The 23,936-nt window shown below is 41.0% G+C and overlaps 1 protein-coding gene across 6 annotated transcripts in view; it reads left to right on the top strand.

Moving 5' to 3' along the window:
* iqsec1a (IQ motif and Sec7 domain ArfGEF 1a) overlaps positions 1–23,936 on the top strand; it is an 89,016-nt gene that overhangs the window by 3,090 nt on the left and 61,990 nt on the right. For 3 of the 6 annotated variants that reach the window (XM_071544916.1, XM_071544921.1, XM_071544923.1), the window contains exons 2-3: positions 11,198–11,227; positions 18,383–18,490. In XM_071544916.1, the coding sequence (XP_071401017.1) occupies positions 11,198–11,227; positions 18,383–18,490 (138 nt within the window). Of the gene's footprint in view, positions 1–11,197; positions 11,228–16,541; positions 16,553–18,382; positions 18,496–20,499; positions 20,505–21,203; positions 21,217–23,936 lie in introns of all 6 variants that reach the window. The other 3 variants (XM_071544918.1, XM_071544919.1, XM_071544917.1) reach the window with 3 other exon arrangements.

Genomic DNA, 23,936 nt, shown 5'->3' with positions numbered 1-23,936 from the left:
GGCGGTGAAACTTAGAATACTAATTACCTAGAGAAAGATATGCGTACGTCTTGAGGTGATAAAGATTATTGTGAGGGAGAAGACTGATGCTTTTTTCCACATATTTATTCTCAGCCCCAAGTATCCTTACACCCATACAGAATTCCATAATGTGCATTTTTACAATTAACCGAAGGGATACTTCAGGCATCACAGTCCTCTCTGACTTGAATGAAGTTAACATATCCATAAGTCCAAATTTCAGTAAGCCTTTCTGTTAAAGTAGGTAAATTTGTTAGATGTCAAAGTACCAAACAAGCTTTCCAAACTAGCCACTGCTTCAACTTATATTTCAACTTAATTTTTCAACATTGTTTTGGTCATTTTCCTCAAATGTCTATTTAAAGGGAAATGCTGCTGTTACACAGTCTTTTGCTCATCTATATTCTACCAGTACTTCAGATACATCTACACCGTCATTAAACGCATGCAGCCTGTCGTAAGATATGTAGTGCAATTAGTGAATTCAAAGTCACATTGCATTCCACTGCTCATAGGGATCTTATTCAGTTTGACTCTCATATATCCCATTGACAGACATCTGTGTCAGTTTGAGGCTTTTATCCCTCATTGCTTCCTTTTTCTTTTCAGCTACTAAGTTTGGTAGCTGGCAGCCAGTTCCTGAATGATTAGCATTCAGAACCAATGTGTGCTGCAGGAACAATATAGTTTATTTGGAAAGGATGGTTGTTATCTTACATTCCTTATGTATGGTGTATCTGTGAGATGCTGCTGAGCTGTGCACCGTGTCCTCAAATGGCACTGGCTTACGATTTCATCCGTAAGTGACAACATCAGCAAATGACCCTAAAGTGACCCTACGGATAATATGAAATAGAGGTGTGATTAACAAAATAACCCAACGCAGTGGATAACACCCATATCTTCTAAAGACAAGTAAAAAATAATTTCTGCTACTGAGTGATACATCAGATTGTCTGCTGCTGTCTTGGGTTGTCTGCAAATGGAAGTGTTTTTCGTCTCTATCGCCTTTCAAAAACAAAGTGCAGAGAGCAGAGAATCTGATGCACCACTGATAATGGAACTCGTGTTGCCAAGTCAACAGATTTCTGTGTGAATTCTGCAGAATAGGCTCTTGGGTAACATTGTTGGTCAGGTTCTCAGGCACTACGCTTGCTGCACAGGTATTGGAAATCATCTCGGTGAGCACTGACCCCAATGTGGATCCATAAACCCGTTCACCTAGGTGATTGTAACCCCCAGGACCTGGTTAAGCAGAATCGGCAGAGGAGGAGCTGGTCTCATTGCCTCAGTGGATACATTTCTGCAAATCTAACACTAGGAATCCTGCTCCATTCTCACTGTTTACAGTTTCTTGAGCACTAGGTAAAGCATATGTAAACAGAAGGTTAATGTAGCTCTCACAGACATAAGTTAACAATCAGACAGACTCTGGTTCCTTCTATTCATGTCTCCTGAGTAGCGCGCCTTGTCAGCCCTTTAGTCTGACAGTATTTATGCTGACCATATGCAGTTTCCGTAGAACAAGCTCCCTCCTAATGGTGTGTGTTTAATAGGCCTGCACTGTTACTTCTATCCCCTTAAGCTCACTTTGGAGTCAAGTGACAGGTAATACAAGTTATACCAACTCACCGAGTCAAAGTTTTTGCAGTATAGATTGTAGGTTAATATTGAATAACTTTGCATCAGCACTCAAGTCAATTTGCGACCTAAATGCACACAAAATTCTAAACTGACAAACATTTGGCACATATTCAGCCACACAATGAAAATCTATGAAAATATTTTGTTTTAGCATGAAACAAAAGGAGAAGGAGAAATGAGTCTGAGTGAAACTGAAATGTGTAGTCTTTGTGCTTGATAAATGTGTCTCTCTTGCATGATGCATTAGAGACCGGTGATTTAATCGGAGTGGATCCACTGTGATCTGAACTTGTCCGCTGGGGCTTCGAGTGGAATGGTGTTTGCAAGTGCTTTCATTTCTTATCTCAGCGGTTGCATCTGCCAACCCACATTTTGCATTCAAACCATGTCCCAGGCCCGGATAGCCAACCGAGTGTAAACAATATTTGGGATGCTGACGTGATCCCCGGAGAGATAACTTCTCCGACTGCAGATGACAAGGAGCTGATGTAATCATAAGTATTAATTTTCTTCACAGCCTTATTTTAAGCTTTCAGAAATATAGTAGAAACGGTATCTAAACTTAGAGCCTAAGCTCAACAATATTAGAAGAAATCCACTCGCTGCTCTGCAGCAAAGCGCTTGGGTAATTAGATACATCTTGCACCGTACAAGACAGTTGAATATTCATTGTTTCCAGTAACAATGTGGAGCATAACCATGGGAAATTGAAGAATATAGTGTGGACTACTTGCGCTTTTTGCCTCAAATGAGTCAGGGGTGTTAGATAGGCGTGTGATCTTGTCAGTCATTTATATTAAGTATTAAACTCAGTGTGTAAACAAACATGAAAAGTATTCTTGACTGATTAAATATTGATGGACAATGTGACAAATTGTAGCTAACCCCAAATCTCTCCCCGCTAATGCTCTAATGGAGCTAATATGAATATATGTCAATGCTGATGAATGAGCAGCAAAGGTCTCCAGTTGTTGGTTCTGTGCCGGCAGGGTGTGTCAGAACAAGACCTGGTTATCACTTTTACTGGGCTGCGAGAAAAAAGATAATGATATATCCAATAAAGATGGTTACAGGGCAATCCATATTCTGTGGAATGGCTTGTGTACATGCATTTGCATTATACATATTCTGCAAATATTTATGTAATAGTGCTCCCCAAACTGCTCAGGTGTGAAGAGCTGCAATTTGTCAAATGTTGTTTTTAAGTTAAAGCTACATTAGGCTTATGCAAGTTCAAGTTTAATGATGGAAGATGAATGTTGCAAAAATGTACACATCTAAACACAAATGTGTGTGTGTTTAGATGTGTTGGAAACAGTGTTCTGATAATGAGCTTAATTGGTTACTTATGCCTATTACGCTGCAGTTTGAGGCTTTGTTTTCACTCCCATCTTGAGAAAAGCTGAATAAATCATGTTTCTTGGAAGGGAATTATGTCGATTTTGCTTCAAAGATGTAGGCTTAATACATCATTAATAATTGTAACCTTGGATTTCTTTTTTTAAACATTGTTTTACAGTTTAGCAATACCGAGAGAGATTCATGTAATAGTATAGAGAGACTGATTTTTAAGCTTCCATAGACAATTATGCACACAAAGCACAGTATCCAAGCCTCAGACATCCACACTGACAAGTTGAACAAAGAGCCATAATGAGTGAAATATTAACTATGAAAAATGTTGTTGATACATGCTTTTAGAAGTGTTAAAAATGCTAATTTGATTGCACAGGAGGTTTTGGAATATGTGTGCCTGATGTTTTTTTCATACTTTGAATATGATTAACCCAGGTATTTTAATATATTTCAGTCATTAGAATATTAAACTGGTTTGAACACTTTACTTTTGGATCAACAAACTCCTCAACTTATTTTCATGCTAAGAATCAAGCCAGAAGAGTAATGAGAAAGCATCATAGATATTGAAATGTTTGGCAAAGGTGCTTTCAGGCTGTCGATTTTGGCTTATACTGAAGGATCTCTCCAAAGTCACTGGTGGTTTTATAGTGCCTTTTCTATTGGTTACATTTACTCTGTCTTGGCTTCTTTTACTGTAATTTGCTGCCTAACAAAACCTCAGCTGCCCTCGCTAAGTCCCCTGGATGGAGCCTGTAGACTGGAGATTGGCAGTTTCATAAATAGTTCACCCCAAGCCAGCGTAACAGCTTTAGCATGTGTTTTGGGACCCCTCAGCAGGAAATAATAGCATGATGGAGAAAGCTGTTTCGTGTGGCTGGTGGCGTCCACTCATTCACCCAGCGATCTGCTGAACAATCAGTGTGCCAAACCAAATTTACGAGCACACAAACTCCCTCTCTCCAGCTAAACCCCCACCTAATGAAATACCCCAGCTAGATTAATGTCTACGCAGGGATGATTTGCATTCAGGCCCTCCTATAAATCCTAAGCAATGGCCGAAGACGATTTGTGACTTGCACACAAATTCAACCACAGGCCGCCTTCATCTTTAATGAACTGCACTTCTGCAATCAGTGTAACTGTCCCTCCCTGCATGCCAGTGTGGCTGCAGTCCTGCTGGAAGGAAGCCAGGCTCCACTGACCTCTGGTTCCCCCAATCAGGCCTATTAAGACAGAGTTAGGGTTGGTTTGTGTCCTTTGATGTAGCTGGTTGCCCCATGAGAATGGGTAATGATGACTGTAATGAGGGCTCTTGCCTCTATCTGATGGTGCTGCTGGTAAAGGCCAACACCAAGGGGGGTGGGATGGTGCTGCTTAGTGTGGAGCCGGCAACCATATTACTGGTGAAGCACCAACTCTCCACTGCTGCTTAATTTGACTTCAGAGAGCAAGGGGTGAAACATTCTGTTATCCATTCCCTGTGACATTTGATAATATTGTTTTTGAATCACATGTGCAGTGTGATATGACTTCATTTCAGGCATCTATTTCAAACACCATTGAGCTTAAGATGGCAATCTCCCTCAGATAGACATCTTAGCTACGAATTATTCAAGCTGGTGTGAAAGCGGAGTGTTGCACCTCATATGCATTCTGCCTGTATGCTGCATATAGGGACTTTGGGGAGAAACTATGGCATACTCCTGCAGCTAAGGTGTGTTGATTGATAGATATACCTTTCATTAAAGGAGCTTGATTCTCATAGAGGATTTAATAATACAAAATTTAATTAGACTAATGGTGATGTATTTGTTCCCTCTGATATCGCAGTTCAATACTTTTGTTCTCCTTTCCAAATTCCAAATATTATCACGCTATCCTGCATCACTGCCCCAGGCCACAGAGAGATGGGAAACGCCTTGGATTGTTTTATTCCTCCCTTTGTTTAGATAGTTGGGTTTGTTCTCAACAAGAGCAAGCAAACCATAGGGATAGTAAAGCAAAGCCTATAAAGCTCCCAGTTTCGCTATTTTCTGTTTGTGGGCAATATCCAACAGAGTATAAAGTATGGCCACTCTTTTAACACTTAAATATGTTCTATACATGCTTATTGTTCAGAAAGTGAAGTGAATATACAGCACAGTATCCACTTATTGGACCTAGTAGCCTACTTTTTCTTTACTTTACCTCTTTTTTTTACTCCAAGGAAGCAAAATCTTCAAATCTCTTTCTACTTCCTTTTATCACTATAAACTGTGATCAAAACTAAAGCAACACGCATAGAGGGCCATGAGGCCAAACTACGGTCGCCTGTTTGTTTTTTATTTCCTCACAGTTGAACCAATTATCCGCCTCGCAGCTGTCAAAACCAGCTGATGCAGCAGCTGAATCGAAGACAATTTGTAGCATAGTACCTGTGGAGAGCTTTTTGAATGGCTGCCACTAGTTTACTGCCAAGCGAGAGTGCGGTCTGTGGATCTTGGCTGACGAGGTGGAGGCTGAGTCAACAGCTAAACACAGATGAGGAGCTAGTGCTCACACACCTCTTAGTCATCATCGGTGGATGTCAAACACGACTTCCTCATAGTTGTCTGAGGCTTTGACAAGCCAACATTTGGACTCAAATCTCTGGAATGCTCATGCTAATGGTTTTAGTTTTTGTGCTTTGAGCAATAGTTTGCTTGTTTGGCATCATATGAAGCAAAATGCGTTAGGGGCTTAAGACATCTCTATTTGTTTGGTGGTTCTTGTGTTTATTAATAGTAGGCAATTGAGTCATCAGTATGCAGAGAATGACTTGTTTGTTTGATAGTGTCTATTGGTATCACTCATAAGTGTCGGCCTGTAACCTCTGTTTCCACTCTGCCAGTGTGCACTGTGTGTCCTGTGTTACCTTGGCCTTTAGATTCTGAGAGCTGATCTAAATCCAAGCAATATGTTCAGGAATGCAGCTGGAGTGAAGTGAAATTGAGTTTCTGTGTCTTCAGCCCTCTTTGTTCGGGACAGATACTTGCTGAAGTTGAGGTTGGAGAAAAGGGCAATCTGCCTTTTCGGCATGACCTATAGTGTTAAGATCTGATTATTAAGATCTGACATTTCAATCTCGTATGAGGATAATGTCCACTAAATTTGCTGAAGCTGCGTTGTGTGGTAGAGCAAATTCTATCCACGCTTCTTGGAAATGCTGAGACCGAATACAACTTGGTTAAAGTATTAATTCTTGGCATTTCGGTTAGAAACAACAGGGCACAGATTCAGGTTTCAGTCTGAACTGGACCCTTTGATTTCAGATTCCTCCTTGGCATGCATAAGCTAAATGGAGCCGAGACAGAGATGAAATATCCTCCAGTAGCCCGTCAATAAAGGCGTCGCTACCGGCTTGACAACCATACTGATGAGTGACAGAGTCGGTGTATCAATTCTCAAAGGTCCTCTTGCTCCACTACTACATTTCATGCCGCTTGGCGTTTGCCTAAATAACTTATTGACTACTGGGGCGCAATCAGAGTAGATGGTGAGAAATGAAAGTGGATAAATGAAGCAGGTGGGCTATGTTTTCAGCAATGTGTTCCAGAGAGAGAGAGAGAGGGGGGGGGGGGGTCTGTGAAGACTGATCCCCTCCCCTAATAGTGGGGCAGACAGCCAGTGGGGGTCACGCCCCAGTAACTCCCCAGAGATAGATAATTAGACAGCACCATGAGAAGCATACCACTGCAGAGATCAGACTGACTCATTAGATCTGCTTAGCCAGACACATTTCTGCCTGTAATTAGTTGCTGATTAATACAGATCATTTAAGTCTCAGTAATATGGACGCCAGAAGTATGTACCACACTGAGGAACCTAACACATGATGAATGCCCTTCATTTACGCAGTGGACTGAGGAAAAGCCTGAAACCGAGGGAAGCAGACATAAAGGCACACATGCGTGCACCTAATCAGAGAAGCAAGACTAAAATCTACATCAAATGGTGAACGGCTGCATGCTGCAGCTTGTGTGCAGTGTTCTTTGTCAGAGAAATGGATCGTATGAAATACCGTAAGAAGAATGTGCAACTTTGTAAGGTTAACGCTGTTCCTCTGAGGAGCCTGTCAGCGTGAGTGAGCTGTTATGGCTGACCACAGGTTCAAGTCATTGATCATTTGGTGACATTGTTGTGAATGGAGGCATGAGCCACAAAATTGCAAAAAAGTGCTGCTCTGTTTTCGATTAAAAGTTTTGTAAATTCAATGTTATTTCTGCTACGATTTATTCTTTTTCATCACAGCATGAAGGGGTATGTTTGTTCTCTAAAGCTTCAAGCGTTTCATAGCTGTCACGCTCGCTGCCGAATGATATGTTCAGTAAATCCAGAAACTGGGTAACTTTTGAAGTAACTCTGGTCTAAGTGGTTCAATTAAAGACTTGGTAACGTTCATTATTGAATTCCTGCTATGTTAACTTCTTCAAGCATAGTTTGTTGTAAAAGATAAACTCAGTGCTGCGTGTCCTGATCTTGAAGTTGAAAGAATAAAAAAATATATAAAATCGAAAGAGCAACATGTAATGTAGAAATGTTTTCTAGAAACAAAATAATCTCCACTACACACACTACACACGCACACACACACACACACACGCACACACACACTTAAATTAACCTTATTTGGAGGACTAATCATCAGTCACACACCTTGGACAAACTGTAATTACCCATGGTTTTCTTCCGCATTCAGCCAGAAAGGAAATAGCCACACACACACTTCCTTTATTACCTCAGTTCTCTGCTTTTCTTCTCATTGCTATAATGAGGGAGATAATGTAATGAAGTGCTAGAAGCCATTTTTTGGTCTTCAAGGCTTAACACTACTAAATATTTTACAGTGGAAAAACAAATAATGAGTGTGTAATTACCTTAGAACAGGTCCTCCCTGAAAGAGGCATGGAAAATAAAATAGCTTTGGGGAAAAGTCTCCAAGGCTTTATGATACAGTGCGTGACATTTGAAAGCACAAAAATGAAACAGAAATCATCAGACTGAAAATAGGTTGCAGACACATGGATGCATGGACAGCAACACGGTGAGATTTGAATTATTGCACAGTACATGATGCTCTAGTTTAAATGAAGCAGAGCGGGGAGCCGTCATCAAACAAGCAGACTGGTGCACTTCTGCAGTCGTGTCCAGTTGCACTTACTCTTGCAGAAAGGCAGACTGATAAACTCTGAGTCGGCACTTTTTGCCCTGTTGCAGGGTGTGCCCTCTGTCCGTTTCCTCCCTCTCGACAGGAAACAAGCTGTCCTTACTGCAACAGACTCCTTGTCTCTGATCCACAGAGGAAAAAGTACACAACTGTATAGTATGTGCACACACACACGCACCGGTAAGGTGCGTGTGCGTGTGTGTGAGGTAAGGAGAGGGAGGTTTGAAGAAGCTGACATGACAGTGGAGATAGCAATCTAAGGTTAGGTTCCAGGAAGCAGCGAGATTGAAGTCTTCCTTCTGCCACTGGAGATTTGGCTCCTCTGGACCGCTGTGGGAGCCACCTATCACAGAGCCTGTAGAGGTCTTCCTGTGGAATGATACTTCCAATGGGATGTGGCATTTCATGCATTATTAAAGGGGCTTGTGGAATGCACCTGAATGAACCTCTGCAGCTGTTATGTCCGGGCAAGGCAGGAGAAAGAGAGCGTAAATTGCATCCCCCCCTTCCATTTACTCTACATATACTACATTCATCGTAAAGATGATGGATTCTGCTTGGATCAGACTGTGGACCTGGGATCCATCCATCTCATGTCCAGTAATGAGCGTTGTCCAGACTGCAAGCAACATTGCTTAATATTTCATCAAAGTACCTCACTTATATAGTAATACATTCTAATAGAGCTATTTCATTTTGTTGCTACTATACTTGTGTTTGCCGTCATACAGATGCTGTTGCATCTGTCTCAAATCAAATAGTTGCAACTGCTTTATAAAATGACAACTTAATATTGGTTTAATTTGCATTATATTGATTCAATTACAGAAACTATCTCATACAGGCAGTGTTACAGGTACCATAAATTTCACGACAAGGAGAAAATGGCAATAAAATTACAATAGGAATATTATTTCCAATAATATAAATTGGCTTGTGTGAGGAATAATTTGGATCTGTTGTCACCTGCACCCTTAACAAGACAGTGGCTCAGAGGTGGAGCACATAAAGTGATAAAATTCCACTTGAATACCAATGACTGATGATGTCCCACGCTATGCTAAGCTGTAGCAGACTGTCCATCTGTCTTCTGTACAGCGTGACAGTCTTGCAGAATGTTCTAGAAATAGCCTGGGCCTGGTTGAGATTTATAGAGTATTATTTTCATAAGTGGCCTTTCCTTAGGAGAGAGGAGCTGTCCAGGGTTCTGACCACTGCTGCCTTGTCCCTGTCAAGCTGGGAGCTTTGGTTTGCAGCAGGCTGTTGGTCTGCAAGAGGTGGAGGGTAGCAGCTTTGGAGATCGACATGTTATCATCCAACAAAAGATTTGTGGAATATGGTTTGGTCAGATCTTTCTTCAGTGAGGCATTATATATACAGCAATCAATAGCTTTAGTAATTGCCATTGGATCTGGGCTGCAGTATGTGTGTCAATGAATCTCACCCTACCTACATTATATTGACCCAGCACTACTTGTCAACTCAAACTAATTCCACAATCACGCTGGGGGGGGGGGTCTAATGATATCACCACACTGCTACAGGATTTTTTCTGCGATTTATGAAATGGTTTACGTATTTTTGTGCTTTTTTTTTGCTGATATAACAGAGATTTGGTGGCAGAGAAGCTGTTGAGCTGATAGGAAAAAATCAAGATTGCGAGGGAGAAGAGAGAGAAGACAGTGAGGAGTGAGGTAGCCAACACAGAAGAAAACAAACGAGTAAAGTAACCAAGACTGATGAGAGAGAAGAAAAGATAGCCTTACACAGTGGAGATGATCATTATCTCTTCAAACCAACTCAATCAAAGCTCAACAGCGTGCTCTTCATAAGGAAAACTTTTGCAGCTACATCAATAGTATAGTTAAGCATCAAAGTTACATTATCTTTCACTGCTGTCTTTTCACCATGAATGCCTCATTGTTCTCTCCATATGAAGGGTGAAAACAGGCGATAAGAGGGCTCATAAATTTAGCCTGCTGTAGCCATGCAGTAGCTTTAGCTACTGCATGGCCTTTAGTGCCATGGTTCAGAGAATAGTGCAAAATGTACTTCTTTGCTGCTGGAATGTCATTTATTGCAGTCTATATTAAAGAGCTCTAGTGATATCCTGTGAAATCACATGGCAGGACGAGGAGAGCCCAGTGTGTATGATGGCAAATGCATAATAATATGCAAGGGGCCAGAGATCCATTAGAGTGTTGGCTGGATGTGTGAGTTATGTGTTTTACTGGATGCCTGAACTCTTGTGTATGAACAAAGTAGTTCAAAAGTTTGGATGTAGCCACTATGTCTCCAAGACATCCAAAAAATATCCAAAACGTCATCACTCCTTCCTTGAAATATTTCAGTACTATTAAATCAGTGGATACAGTCTTTCCACACATATGGTTCATGTAATGTCTTTTGTTGTGTCTTGTCTTTGTGGTTGACATGGTGCAGCTCGCCTGACTCGCTTTGCCATGGTTTTTCTTGAGTATCTAAAAAAATGGAGAGTTGTACTTCAGCAGCGGTGGTTGCTGCCCAGTGTTGTGCCTCTTTTGTTATGAGCTGTGAGTAAAAAAACAAAAAAAGTTTCTTGTATCTGCAAGGAGAAGATATTTGTAAAAACCCCTCATCTATTTTGCATTGGCAATGGAAACATTTTTTCCGCCCCCCATGGAATATGAATGTATCATTTTTAAATGTGCATTAATCTGTGTGCTTGTTGCATCTTAAGTTATAGTAAGTATTCAAAACATGAAGTAATTTCTTTGGACACAAAATGAATGTGCTCCATAGTGTAGCATCTGCCTGTGCAATGCAGCTAAACATGGCTGCTTTACTGCAGTTGCTGAATCAAAGGGAAGTGATCAGTGAGGCATTTTATGAGGTTATATTACATGTCTTTAGATCTGCTTCTATTGGCCTACATTACTGACATCCTGCAGTATCTGTGTTCCACATGCTCAACAAAATCACTGAACCAGTTTCTTTTTTGTCTTCCAGGTCTGAATGTGACTCTTCCAGAATGGTCAGGTACGTCCAACTGTCTTACGAATGTTCTCATTCATAATGTAATGTACAAATGTGCCTCCGCATGAATTCTGTGAATCTACTTTACAAACATCTCTAAATACTGTGTCTTTTGGAGAAAAAAACCCTAATCTTGGTGTTGTCTGAGTCTCTTTGGTTTGAGTGTATGAAGCTGACTAAACCTGTGATCACTGTGCTTGCCGATATGAGTGATTGTCCTCTGTCTGGAGGATTGTTGCAGGCCTGATGTGGTGCCTGTTATTGGTGCTTGTAGCAATTACAGTGGGGAGGAATTATGAGTTTGTGTGTTGGGTGCAACCCAAGGTCACACGCTGTTGTTAGCTTGTTCACTATGTGGACATTTGTGGCTGGAGATTCGCGGGGATGTCTCTGTTGACAGACTTACGACGTGGGATGATTTAAAACTAATGGATCCGTCATTGATATGAACATAGGCATGAAATGTGACTGGCATGGAGAGTGTAGAGAGTGTCTTTTTCTCACTGGTTACTCTAGTTTCTCTCTGTATGGGTGCTCCATTTTGAGCAGAGATTCACATCCTCTTCCTCTGCCTCGGTGGCAGTGTGTATTAAGGTCCCTACAGTGTCTAGACAAGGAGTTGAACGGAGTGAGGAGGAGCCTGTCCTGTGTTTTAGTAAAGTGTTTTCAGGCCATCTCTGTTCTTTCCTTGGGTGCTCTATGTTCTCCCCAGGCCTATTTTCTTCTGCTCTAAATGTCCCATTACAAAGTTAAGGGGAAAGGAGAGGGCCACAGCCTGGAGATGTGTGCCACTCTTTGTCTTTGTACTATCACAGTAATTGTGCGTGTGTGTGTGTGACGTGTGTGTGTGTGTGTGACGTGTGTGTGAAGTCTGTCTGCCCACTCGGAGTCGGTACCATCCCCACACACATCAGTGTACTAAAAAAAAAGAAATCAATGGGAATAGGAAATGGGTTATATCAAATTGAATTTTATGTAGCCTTCAAAATAAGCTGAAGAAATTGATCGTATTCAGGTTTAATATATTCTGTTTCAGTGTTTTAAAGGGCCAAATATCAGTCTCACTCCAAACATTCAAATGCTGTGATGGACTTTATTGGAAGCATTATAGACTAGAAGTTTGTTTTTCATTCATTTCATAAAACTCTGCCTCAGTTCAAATCTCTTATGGACTACATAGGCATTCTCTGAAATAATAAACAGTGCAGTGGCCAAAACAATAAGTCATGAAGTGATATTTCACCTTGGTACATTTTCCCTTTTAAGCCTCCAACAATCTGTTTCACCGTCACCACTGGCATTCAGTTTTATCCCCCAGCGCTCGATACTGATAGTTCCACACAGGGAAAATAGTCCTTGAAAAGCACGATGACACAGAATGAAATATGTTAAGAGTAGAGTTATAAAGTTATGTCAACTTTGGGCATTTTGGGACATTTTGAGACAACTTTGGGAATTTTGGGACATTTTGAGGCAAGTTTGGGAATTTTGAGGTAAATTTAGGAATTTAAGGAAACCATGGGAATTTATACTGTTGATATTATTTTGGATATTTATAAACATTTTTCCTCTAATTCATTGTCTGTATACTCACATTTCACTATGAGACCACTGGATAAAACAGTGCACAGGACACAAATTTTAAAGGAGAATCTCCACAAACATGATGTTGTTTTAAACATGATGCTGTTTTAAAGCAGTTTATTTTTTATTTTATAACAAAAGCTAATGGAATCTCGTTTTTAAATGGAAGCATCTCATCTGGCAGCGGCCTTCCACATGCCATCCTCGGTTGTGAATTTGGCCAAACGTCCTAGAACCTTCCCCTTATCAGTATGAAGGTGGCGTGTCAAGGCTGTTGGTTCTCTCTTCAGTAGACGGGCTGTGTGTCTTCCCAGCACACTTTGGGTCTATCATGGAGGCAGCTGCGTGGATTGGTTGGATGCAAAAGCCATGACATTTCTGAATGAAATCAATAACTGCCTTCTCCTCTGCTTTGAGGAGTAGAGATGATGGCAGTGCGGCACTGATGTTATCCTGCAAATCAGTGAAAAGCCTCAAGACATCAGACAAGAGTGCCTCATCCACTTCAGTACAAGATGCAATTGGGGAGAGAAATGTCAGGCTGCTTTGTTTGACACACCGCCCCGGTTTCAAGTGAGGGAGTTTGGACAGTCGTAGAGAAGCACATTTGATTTAATATACAAGGTTGGGTGTTTTTTTTTGCATCTATTTCAAAATTCTCTTAAATTCTCCAAATGGAATATTACTAAGGAAAGTTTCCGAAAATTACCTCCCTTTACAACCTTAGTTAAGAGTACAATAGACTAGGTTTTCAAAATAATCTCAAGAAAATGGTTCTGACCACAGGTATTAGGGCTGGTCAATATGACCTGAAATCCATATAACGATAAATTGCCACATTTGCTTTGATAGTGATAAATGAAACAATAATTAAATTTTTAGTTTATATTTTTTACCTTTGTGCACCTTTATGCCACCACATTTGCAAACACACATTGTGATGCGAACACTGGGCGAGTGAGCATCACTCAATACAAGGTGAGAGAGCGCCGTTTCCCCACTGGGCAAACTTAATAAATTCCACATGTTAGGTAAAATAACCTGCCTTGCTTGCTCAATCTAGTACATTTTTGGTATATTGTAAATTTTGTAGTATACTGCCCAGCTCTAAGAGGTACACTAAAAATAATGTTCCAACAAAGTGATGTATCACTTCACCACATTACACGCTATGTATCACAATTCTACCAAATATTCAGTGCAATGTGTAACCTTAAGGGCTCTGTAGCGGTCTGTTGAAAAATGCATGTTGGGGGGAAAAAAAGCCAATTTTCATTAAACAAAACTCTTCTCTGCTGCACACTGTAGAAAATAAGCTCATCGGCATCCAAAAAATATTACGCCAGTGACCAGACGTAAATGTAACTTTATCCACATGAATTCATAGCTAATTTAGTTTCTACTCTAACGCTGGTTAGCTCTATCCACTAGAGATCCACTACACTCCTCCCATAGACCACAGAGAGCGGTTAACTTACCACCACTTACACTGTACCACCGCCTCTAATGCTCTCCCCAGACAGACATATGGCCATAGTATAAGCATCTGTGCAGATATTCAGTGACATCCCTTTAAAGCGATCCACCAACCAACTTCAAATTGCTGTAACCAGAACTGTGCATCAGTCACAAGGTTTAACTTGGCGCAAAGTTCTCTGTTGTATCAGAGCTCAAAGCGGTTTGAAATCGCTACAACTGCCAACACAGCGCTCCACTGACAACACACTGCAGGCTCACAGTCACGTACATGTCTCCCCCTGTTAATACTGTATGCCACGCCATGACATCACTGAGCCTGGCTGTTTAAAATTTTGTGTGTAACATGGTTTGGTAGGTCTCAGTATCATTAATAATGGAAAAGCCACTGAACTTGGCACAGGACGCTATAAATAAATAAGCCTCGCTCCCTAAGGATTGCTTTGCTGTGGTGTGGTAGCTGTGTGTGTGTGTGTGTGCGTGTGTGTGTGTGTGTGTGTGTGGAGAAATTGGCCTGGTTGGTGCAAGGGGGATTATTCTCATACACACTCCATGGCTAATGAGAGAGGAATAACAACATGGTGGTGTTTTAATTGGACGGCTGTTCTGTAATCAGAATAGATGGCTTCATTCAGATGTGATTAGAACCCGGGTGAGAGAGGCAGGCAAGCAATGAGCAGCCTCAATGACCTGGTTTTATTGGATTGTTCTTCGATGAATGTCTGATAAGATGTTCTCCCACTCCCTGATGCACTTTTGTACAGCAGTCATTCATAAGCGCAGACAAGCGCCACACAAAAGGCTAGAGCTGAGGAATAGTCAGACACGCTATCACACCGATAGCAAGTGCAGGGTGATGAAGGATGCTCTGTGTATGAGAAATAACTGAATAGTTTTCGAAAGTCCATTTGTGCTCCTGTTATTTATATCTGTTTACTTGTGCCCAGTGAGCTTGTATATTGTGATGGATGGGAGTTGTTTTGTGTGGATCGTCTGAGAACGGAGAGGCTAATTGAAATTTCATATTGTTTGGGATGTTATATCCATGTGAGCTGTGCGCATTCTGTCTTCTTTATTGAACATGTTTGGTCTGACGGTGTGAGGAAAAGGCAAGGCCAGAGTGGGTTGTCAGTCACAGAGCTGCAGCAGTGGCTGGCTGGAGGTATTCTGGAGAGGCTTGGCAGGATCTGTGGCTTTTATTTCTCTCTAATTCTCAACAGGGAGTTGGGGAAACAGAGAGACAGGGATTATAAAACCTCCCCATTACTATAGCGATAAGAAAGTACAAAGCTTGGCTGGGGATGTTGTTGTGGAGGTCAAACCCTCCCTCAAAGCGTGTCTAAAAACAAACGGCACTAAGGAAAGCAATCAATTTAAACACAAATTCGGGCCAACTTGTTGTTCTGTTCAATGCAAAAGCACTGTGGCATCATTTACAAAACACAATAAGATGCAGAAGGAAGGAATTAACATACAATTTGATGTGGAAGCAGTAGCTGTATTTTTGCAGGAGACTGCTCTCTGGCAAATTGAGCCATCAGTTAGGGTGGAATAGTAATGCAGGTTTAGCTGTGGAGCTGCATTTTATCTGCAGGCAGGATATTTCTATGGCAAGGTTACTATGTGGAGACTGAACTGTACTTAATTCACTTGAAATCTAACCTAAAAAGAGCTCGCTCGTCCCCCCGCTACAGTGACAGTGCGTGTCAGGGCAGCTGGACTCATCATGCCTGTCTGCAGGGAGGGGAGCTTGCAGTGCGGTGTTTCAGGACCAATCTAGCGCCGTCTCTCACCCTCACCCGGCGCTCTCCGCTGGGAGTGCGCAAGCCTATCGTCTCCTCTCCTCTCCAGCGCCAGCTCCCATTGCTATGGAGAGAGATGCTCAGCTTTGATGGCTAGGACGGTGAGCCTGCTGTCTTTGTCCTTGAGTGTTCCCTTTCGACTGCCCACGTGACCAAACCGGATTTCAATTCCTCATCGGGCATTGTTCTGATAACAGCGCTCCCCTCCCCAGGAATTTAACAACACAGCTTCTTGTGTACAGTGTATGGTGCTGAGAGAAAGCAGTGAGAATAGATGACATGGTTTTAAAGTCATTGAACATTCTTATGGCTCTCTGTGGTGGAAAAGAAGTGGCATTTTTATGAACTGTGGGTCTGCATGTATCACTCACTGCACTGCCAGGTCCGAAACAGTGTCTCGCTGTTTGACTGCATCACTACCAGAGTAACTAATGGAAGACAGGAGGAGAATTTAGACTAATTCCAGGTTCACAGCTCCCAACTCAGCCAGAGCAGGGACATTAGCATTTTTGAAATTAATAATTCATTATGCCGAAACAGCAGCAAATGGCACCAGCCGTGATACAATTAGCCATTGATATTAGTCAGGCTCTCGGTGCAGGACTGTGATTTTCCATGCACAAGGACTTTATATGAAGGTGTTTTCAAGCGGGGCACAAACTGTGGTAAAGAATGAGGGATCTTTTAATTTTGTGTGCTTCAAATGCCCTTTCAGAACTCATGGCTGTTGGAGGGTGAAATCTAGTCGTATGGATTGCTATTTGGTATATGGTTTTAATTGAATCTTGCCAGCATTGGCTACTGGCCAAATGTTAATCCAATTAGAAATTATTCCTTCAACATACATGCAGAGTATTGCGATATAAAATTGACATCTACAAATACAGTTATAGGGGACAAGTTCTGAGGCAGATTTCAGTTTTTGATGAAGACCTCAGACCCTGAGAGATGGAAAAATTGTTGGTGTCTGACAACAAAGTTGACAGTTGGAGAAATGGGTCCTGTCTGTCTGAGCCACCCAGGCCAAAGGTGGCTCACAGAAAACCTTCCCAGACAATGGATGAAAGAGACATGTCTCTGCGGAAATGGTATCCTGCAACAGTGAAAGAGAGGATCAGTGGAAGACAAAACTGCTTTAACTGCAGTACACGACACACAAACTATGCAACCACACAGACACCACAAAGGAACCTGCTCCATGTCTCCATATTCAACAACCTTATTCTTGTCTTTTGAGTTCCTAGTTTTTCTCCTTGTCCTGGTTCGGGGCTGGATTATAACATGTTCACATTTCATAAACTGTTTTTACAAAATGCCATGCTGAGAGATACAGTACTTTATAGAGATGCCTCTCTAGGAGCTAAACAGGGTACTCCAGTAAAATTTTGGGAACATGCACAAAATCTTTTTAATTTTTTTGTTTTTACTTCTTTTTGTATTGAAAGTTGACTGGATCTTGTAGAGTGCTAAAATATTGCTACTTCATGGAAGCTTGTTGCATTAATCTTGAAAAAGTAATCTCACCAGATTTTCTCATAATAGCAAGATCTTTTCTCTATGGCATCTTTTTTCATTGTGAAATGTCTTCTCCTTTTTCATGAGAAAGGGATCACAGGGCTCATAAAAATGAGAAAAGATCAAGATGAATGCAATGCTTTCCATAAAGCAGCAATACTATTTAATTGTTGTGATGAAATTTTAGATTATAATGTTGAACTGTTACAGTGAACTAGATGAATGATGACAGCTTTGCTGCACTCTACATGCACTCTACAAAGTGATGAGGACAGTGTTAAATCACATTTGTTATGCATTATTATAGCCTAATGTAGAAATCATGAACTTGTAGATGATCTCTTTGATACACTTGTCCCTTTAAAGACTGTGCTGTCATAAATGAGATGGTTAGAACATTTCTTGGTTAAAATTTCATATCTGGCTGGCTACAGTATTCTCAACATATTGAAAAATGAAAGCAATGAGTTTCATCCAGAAAAGATTAGCCATTTAAATAGGGCTTCAGATGGTATGACAGAAGTATAATGCAGTGCCATACTGTATAGTAGGCCTCTGCTGTGAAAAATGAAGTACGCAATTGTAAAGTCATGAAAGTCACAAACCCCCAATAGGAAAGTTCCAAGAGAAGATGGATGATTTTAATGCAGAGTACTCATATCACATTGAAAGGTTCCTTTGCTGCTTTCCCCAAAGCACACATTAAACATTATGTCTGCCCTTCCTTGTCAGCAGTGTGGGAAGTGTGTTGTGCTGAAATATGGTTTGTCCTTCTCTATAGGAGACATGCCTCTCTACCTATCGAAGTCACAGAGAACCCTGGAAGCCTGGTGTCTGCTGGCTGCAGAAGAGTCTACCCCTGCCGCAAGTGGAAGTCAGCTTCTTTTGGGTACAGTAAGATGTTATTGTTTATGTGATGATGTGCTGAATGCTTAGTGGCCACAGGATTTACAGTACCGTGGCAGAACAATATGTTTCTTGTCTTGCTCTTGCCTTGTTAACGTCTAAAAGACATCACTGCTCACATCTACGGCCTGGCAATTAACCTTGTCTGAGGTAGATATATCGGGCATGACAGCTTGACAATTGCAAACTTCGCTCTGTCCCAAGGTCTAAGCCTCTGCAGCTGTTCGCCAATCATCAGGTTTTTTTATGACACAGCACTTTCAGTTCTGCAATGCTGCTTTCCTGACGCTCACAACACACTCCACAGACCAAACGTACTGTACGAGGAGCTCATTAGGCTCGGCACTAATGAAATATGATGCTTGTGTGTATAATCCTTCACTGCCACTCACCCATTAGCCTGTGCTGAGCTTGAAGCCGGGGAGAGACTCTCGGCAAACGAGGAGAGATGGGCGAGATGAGAGTGCGCAGTCCACACCAGTGGGACAGACTTAGTGTAGGGGGCTTCAAAAGGCTGATGAGTTTCAAAGACGCCTCCTAGTGCTGTGTGTTTCATCATCAAATAGCAATGAGCTCCTACTCCGTAGCCCACAGTCGGCTCATCTGCAGCCCAAAAATAAATCCCAATGCATACTGGGAACATTTTCTATTTTTAAAGAGCTGTGTTTAGAAGTTTCTGATGAGTAAGGACATCTGTGGTTTTAGACTTGGGTAACGTTACAGAAAGGAGGAATGTTATTACTTGTTGATTAATACCTCACTTATTTGTGTTCTCCACTTGTCTCCATGTGATCGTAATGCAGTGACTAATTCTGAAGCACAGCTGAGAGCTAATAGGTTAAATGGATCATGACAGCAAACAAGATGATGTGTCTGATCGGAGGTTGATTGCTTTCCTCTCCAGCTCGGCAGCATTGTTTGTTTTTGTTTACGCTCACTCATCTCACAGGCACACTATAATAATAATCAGCCCCTAATTACCCAATGATAACGCTACACGTGAACATGCCCCCGTCAAGTAAGTGATCATTTTGACATTGCTGATTTGCATTAGCTGGCTGCGCTATTAATTTAGTCCTCAAGTGATTATCAAATTATGGGTGTTAATTTCTGCTGATCTTTCCCTTTGCTTTGGCGAACAAATCAGAGTTTTGCTGCTGTTTTGTAGGATATGGTTAATAATACTGTTCTGTGGCAACTGGCAGTGACAGTTGGTTCCCGATGTTACATATTGGCTCCTCATCTAGTGTATCACTCAGACAGAAAGAAAACAAGGATTTGGCCACTGCTTTTTTTGCCTTTAGTAGGCAGTTGAAAGTGTAGAGAAACAGGAAGGGAGGGGGATGACATGACATGGGGATGACAAAGGTCCCGGGCCAGATTTGAATCCAGGATGTCGCGGTTCCATGGCGCGCCACCAGGACGCCCTGTGTTTTTTTTACATGGTATCAGAAAAGAGATGTGAAACACTCTTGGGTAATAATTCTCTGACATGGCAGGCCTGTGTGAGACCAGTGAGTGATTGATCTCCCTGCCTGTGTCTCTTTCTGTGGCATTAGAGGGGCAACGAGGAAGGGGAATATTAATATGCCATTTGTGAGCTGCTGTGTCATCTTCTGCAGTATGCTGAATCATTCCACTTGTTTTAGCTGCAACGTTTTGAGTAAGCAAGAAAATTTTACAGACCAAGTGTGAACACGCTTGCAGTATATGGGAACTTGCCTTTCCTCGCCATGTTTTGAGGTTTGGAGAGAACACTATATACATATATTATAATTACAGGTAGTAGTTGTAGTTTTAGCATTATTCACCAGGAAACCAATGTGTCTTACATTTAGTTATTGCAGCCATATCATTTTAAGCCTTAAATTATTTTTGCTATTTTCAGGCAAGTATCCCCTGGATGCCGTCATTGTTTAAAAGTTTCAGTAATTACTGCAGACTTTGGAAGATGAGGTATTTGGAATTAATGGGGCAACTTTGGCCTTGAAGTCACAGTGATAGGTAAAGCGGTCAATGGTGAAGCAGCATTGTTCACGAAGACTGGCTCTCTCAAGGTGCTTGTAACCAGAGCTGAAGCAATCTCCTGGGACAGCCAATCACAGTCAAGGCAAGCAGCTGCTAGACTGTAATAGCAGAAACATACCCCAGGGATTGATTTAAATTGTTACTTTTACTGTAATTTTTTCCTTTATCTCTGTTTCCTTGTTTGCCCTCCCCTCACATTACTCTATAACTTTCTTTCTGCCTCTCTCTCTGTAGCTCTCTTTCTCTCTCTCCATCTCACAATGACATTACAGAGCAATCACATGTAAGCAGAAATGACATTTGCCCAGCTTTAGTGCTACACAAGTAATAGCTTAGATGCTATAACTTTATTTCCATGGCTGTATGTGTATATGTGTATATTTGTTGGTCCACTGGTTATGATGATCCTGCAACTATGGCTGCTAAGATGAACAACAGAAGCAGCCTAAATTACCTTGGAGGTACAACAGCACGCTCATGTCCCCTTTCCAAAATTAATGATGTTCACTACACTACCACAAAGAACAGTGTAGTAGCCTGCTCATCATAATATTTGGAGCACAATAGATAGTTTGTCCCTCCAGGATTTGCGATTGCAAGGTTTGCTTCCTGTAATCTAGAACAATGGTTCTCAACGTGGGGTCCGGGGACCACCAGGGGTCCTTGAGGAGGTTCCAGGGGGTCCCCAGCAAATTGATGAATTGTTAAACTTCAGCATTATTTCATTTACAAGAAGTTAACACAATTAGAGAATGTAGAAGAATGACTGCTTTGATGGTAAATGGTAAATGGACTGCATTTATATAGCGCTTTTCTAGTGTACCGACTACTCAAAGTGCTTTACAACAATTCCTACATTCACCCATTCACACACACACATTCATACACCGATGGCGGCAAGCTACCACGCAGGGTGCTGGCACAACCATCTTATTTGGGGTTCAGTATCTTGCCCAAGGACACTTCGACATGCGGACTGGAGGAGCCCGGCAGCATTGTTTGTTTTTGTTTACGCTCACTCATCTCACAGGCACACTATAATAATAATCAGCCCCTAATTACCCAATGATAACGCTACACGTGAACATGCCCCCGTCAAGTAAGTGATCATTTTGACATTGCTGATTTGCTTTAGATGGCTGCACTATTAATTTAGTCCTCAAGTGATTATCAAATTATGAGTGTTAATTTCTGCTGATCTACCTCCTGAGCCACAGCCGCCCCCCTTGATCATAGTTTCACTGTTATCTGTCTACCTACAATACAGATAGTCATGGAATTCTGGAGAAAATCATATCTAACAATAAATATATTCTCAGATTTGGCTCCGAGAGACAAAATCTCATCAAATGGGGGTCTGTGGCCCAAATGTGGACTAAATTAGGGTCCTTGATATGAAAAAGGTTGAGAATCACTGATCTAGAAGATCCACCCCCCCACACAGCAATTTTCCTAGCCAGGGTGCCAGAGGTAAACTCTGTCAGGTGTAGAAGAAGAGTTTTCTGCACACTAACAAATGCACTTTTCATTTAGTGGCCGAGCTGTCAGTCCAGCCAACCTTCATCAGAGCAGGTAAACAAATCTATGCAGTGGGTCAGTTCATAGAAAGGACACATCATGGCAAATAGTATGTACAACATTTTCCATTTATGTTTTAGGTTTTTATCTGACGCTCTTATCCAGAGCAACTTTCAGTGATGGCCAAAGAATTGAAGCTCATTCTACTTTTGCAATCACCATTACAGGCAACCATTAATAATGAGTGTAATGGTCAGAACCACAGTGCCCCGACAATATTACTGTGACCTGGCCTAGAATGATCGTGTAAGAGAGAAGTCCTAGGAAAAAAAGTGAAAAAAGAGAGAAAAAGAGAAAAAAAATAAAAGCTAAGGAGAGAGTTGGAAAGGAAGGTATTTTTCAAGGTAAGAGAATATTAGAGTAAGAGAAGAAATGGGATTTAGTGGAGAGTTATGTGACCTGTGCTACCTGACAAACCAATATAGAAGTGTAGTTGGCATACTACATAACGAGGGCTTGGAGCCAAAGGGGCGTAAGTGCGTTATAGTAGATTTTACAGGAGAACCTTAACACATTTTGATCAAACTTGGATCAGCTGCCGTTACCACATACTAAGCACAATATTTTAACTTTTTGTGTTATCAGATTGAGCATTACTATAAAAACAATACTGCTACAGTTTAAGTTTAATTATATTTGTTAACTTTTTTAAAAATGGCAAAAGAGTGAAATACGCCTTTTTGGCACAAACATTGTCCCAATACAGCCATGCAGAATATGGGTGTATGTAAGTAAACAATTGTAAAACACATTCATTTTAATACAAATCTAGCAATTACACTTCAATCAACACTGAAATATAAAACAAGATCAGAATGAATATCTTTATCTTGAAGTAATGCTCAGCAACTTTCACCAAGGCCTTTAAAATTGTAGGCTACATGGAACATATCAAATTGATTGATACATTTTTTCTGTTAAAAACTTTCAATAAACCTTTTTAATAAACCTCTATAGACATAAGAAACTACTTTTGATTCTAAACTACTACTTTTTTTTCTTTTGCTAGTATAATACAGTTTTGTATGTGTCTCAGGACGCATCACTTATTGATGTGTCCTGGGACACATTCAAAGACCTGTAAAACTCCTCATAACACTGAGGGAGAACTTCAGCTACCAGCAGTCTTACTACCAGAGCTCATCTTGACCAGTTCACACTCCTAACATTATAAAATAACATTTTGAATCTATAGGTCTAAGTTTTTAATGGGAATATTAACATATTTACACTCATTTAATATTGATCTAGAATATTAATTAGGATATGAATAGGATACTAAAAATGTGATCATGCTGCCATGCTAGCATTACTTACATCAGCATGCATTTTGAGCTGACCTAAGTGCTGTTAGAGTCCTCTACCCACAATGCTTGTTCAGTGTCAAAAGTGGGGTTTTGCTAGGTGTGAAAAGGGCGTAAGTGCAGTGACGCCCTTTTGACATCAAGCAAAACCCTACTTTTACTGTTACGGCTTTCAGTTTTTGTTTAATTAAAACTTATGGGTCATGATTTCAGTTGTGTCCTTTTGGCACTGAAAAGATCTCACTGAGACCTTTCAAATGATATATAATACTCATATTCGACCAAAATCGCACTTACGCCCCTTTGGTTCCAAGCCCTCGATAAGATACGAGGTAGAAAAAAGATATACAATCAGGGAGCAATAGCCAATATAAGTATATGTACTGTATGTATCTTTATATACTGTATGTATATGAACACACAAGGGAAAGATACCTGTATAGACAAAAGTTGCCATTAAGGACACATACTAGACTCCTAGAGCTATCAAAATATGACACTCATATTAAATCATCATTC

This window comes from Centroberyx affinis, unplaced genomic scaffold, assembly GCF_046629955.1.
Source record: "Centroberyx affinis isolate AG114_WGS23_722 - 3 ecotype Tasmania unplaced genomic scaffold, CSIRO-AGI_Caff_v1 ptg004734l_1, whole genome shotgun sequence".
Lineage (NCBI taxonomy): Eukaryota > Metazoa > Chordata > Actinopteri > Beryciformes > Berycidae > Centroberyx > Centroberyx affinis.
The sequence above is the reverse complement of the archived record's forward strand: the minus strand, read 5'-3'. Positions and strand labels throughout refer to the sequence as shown.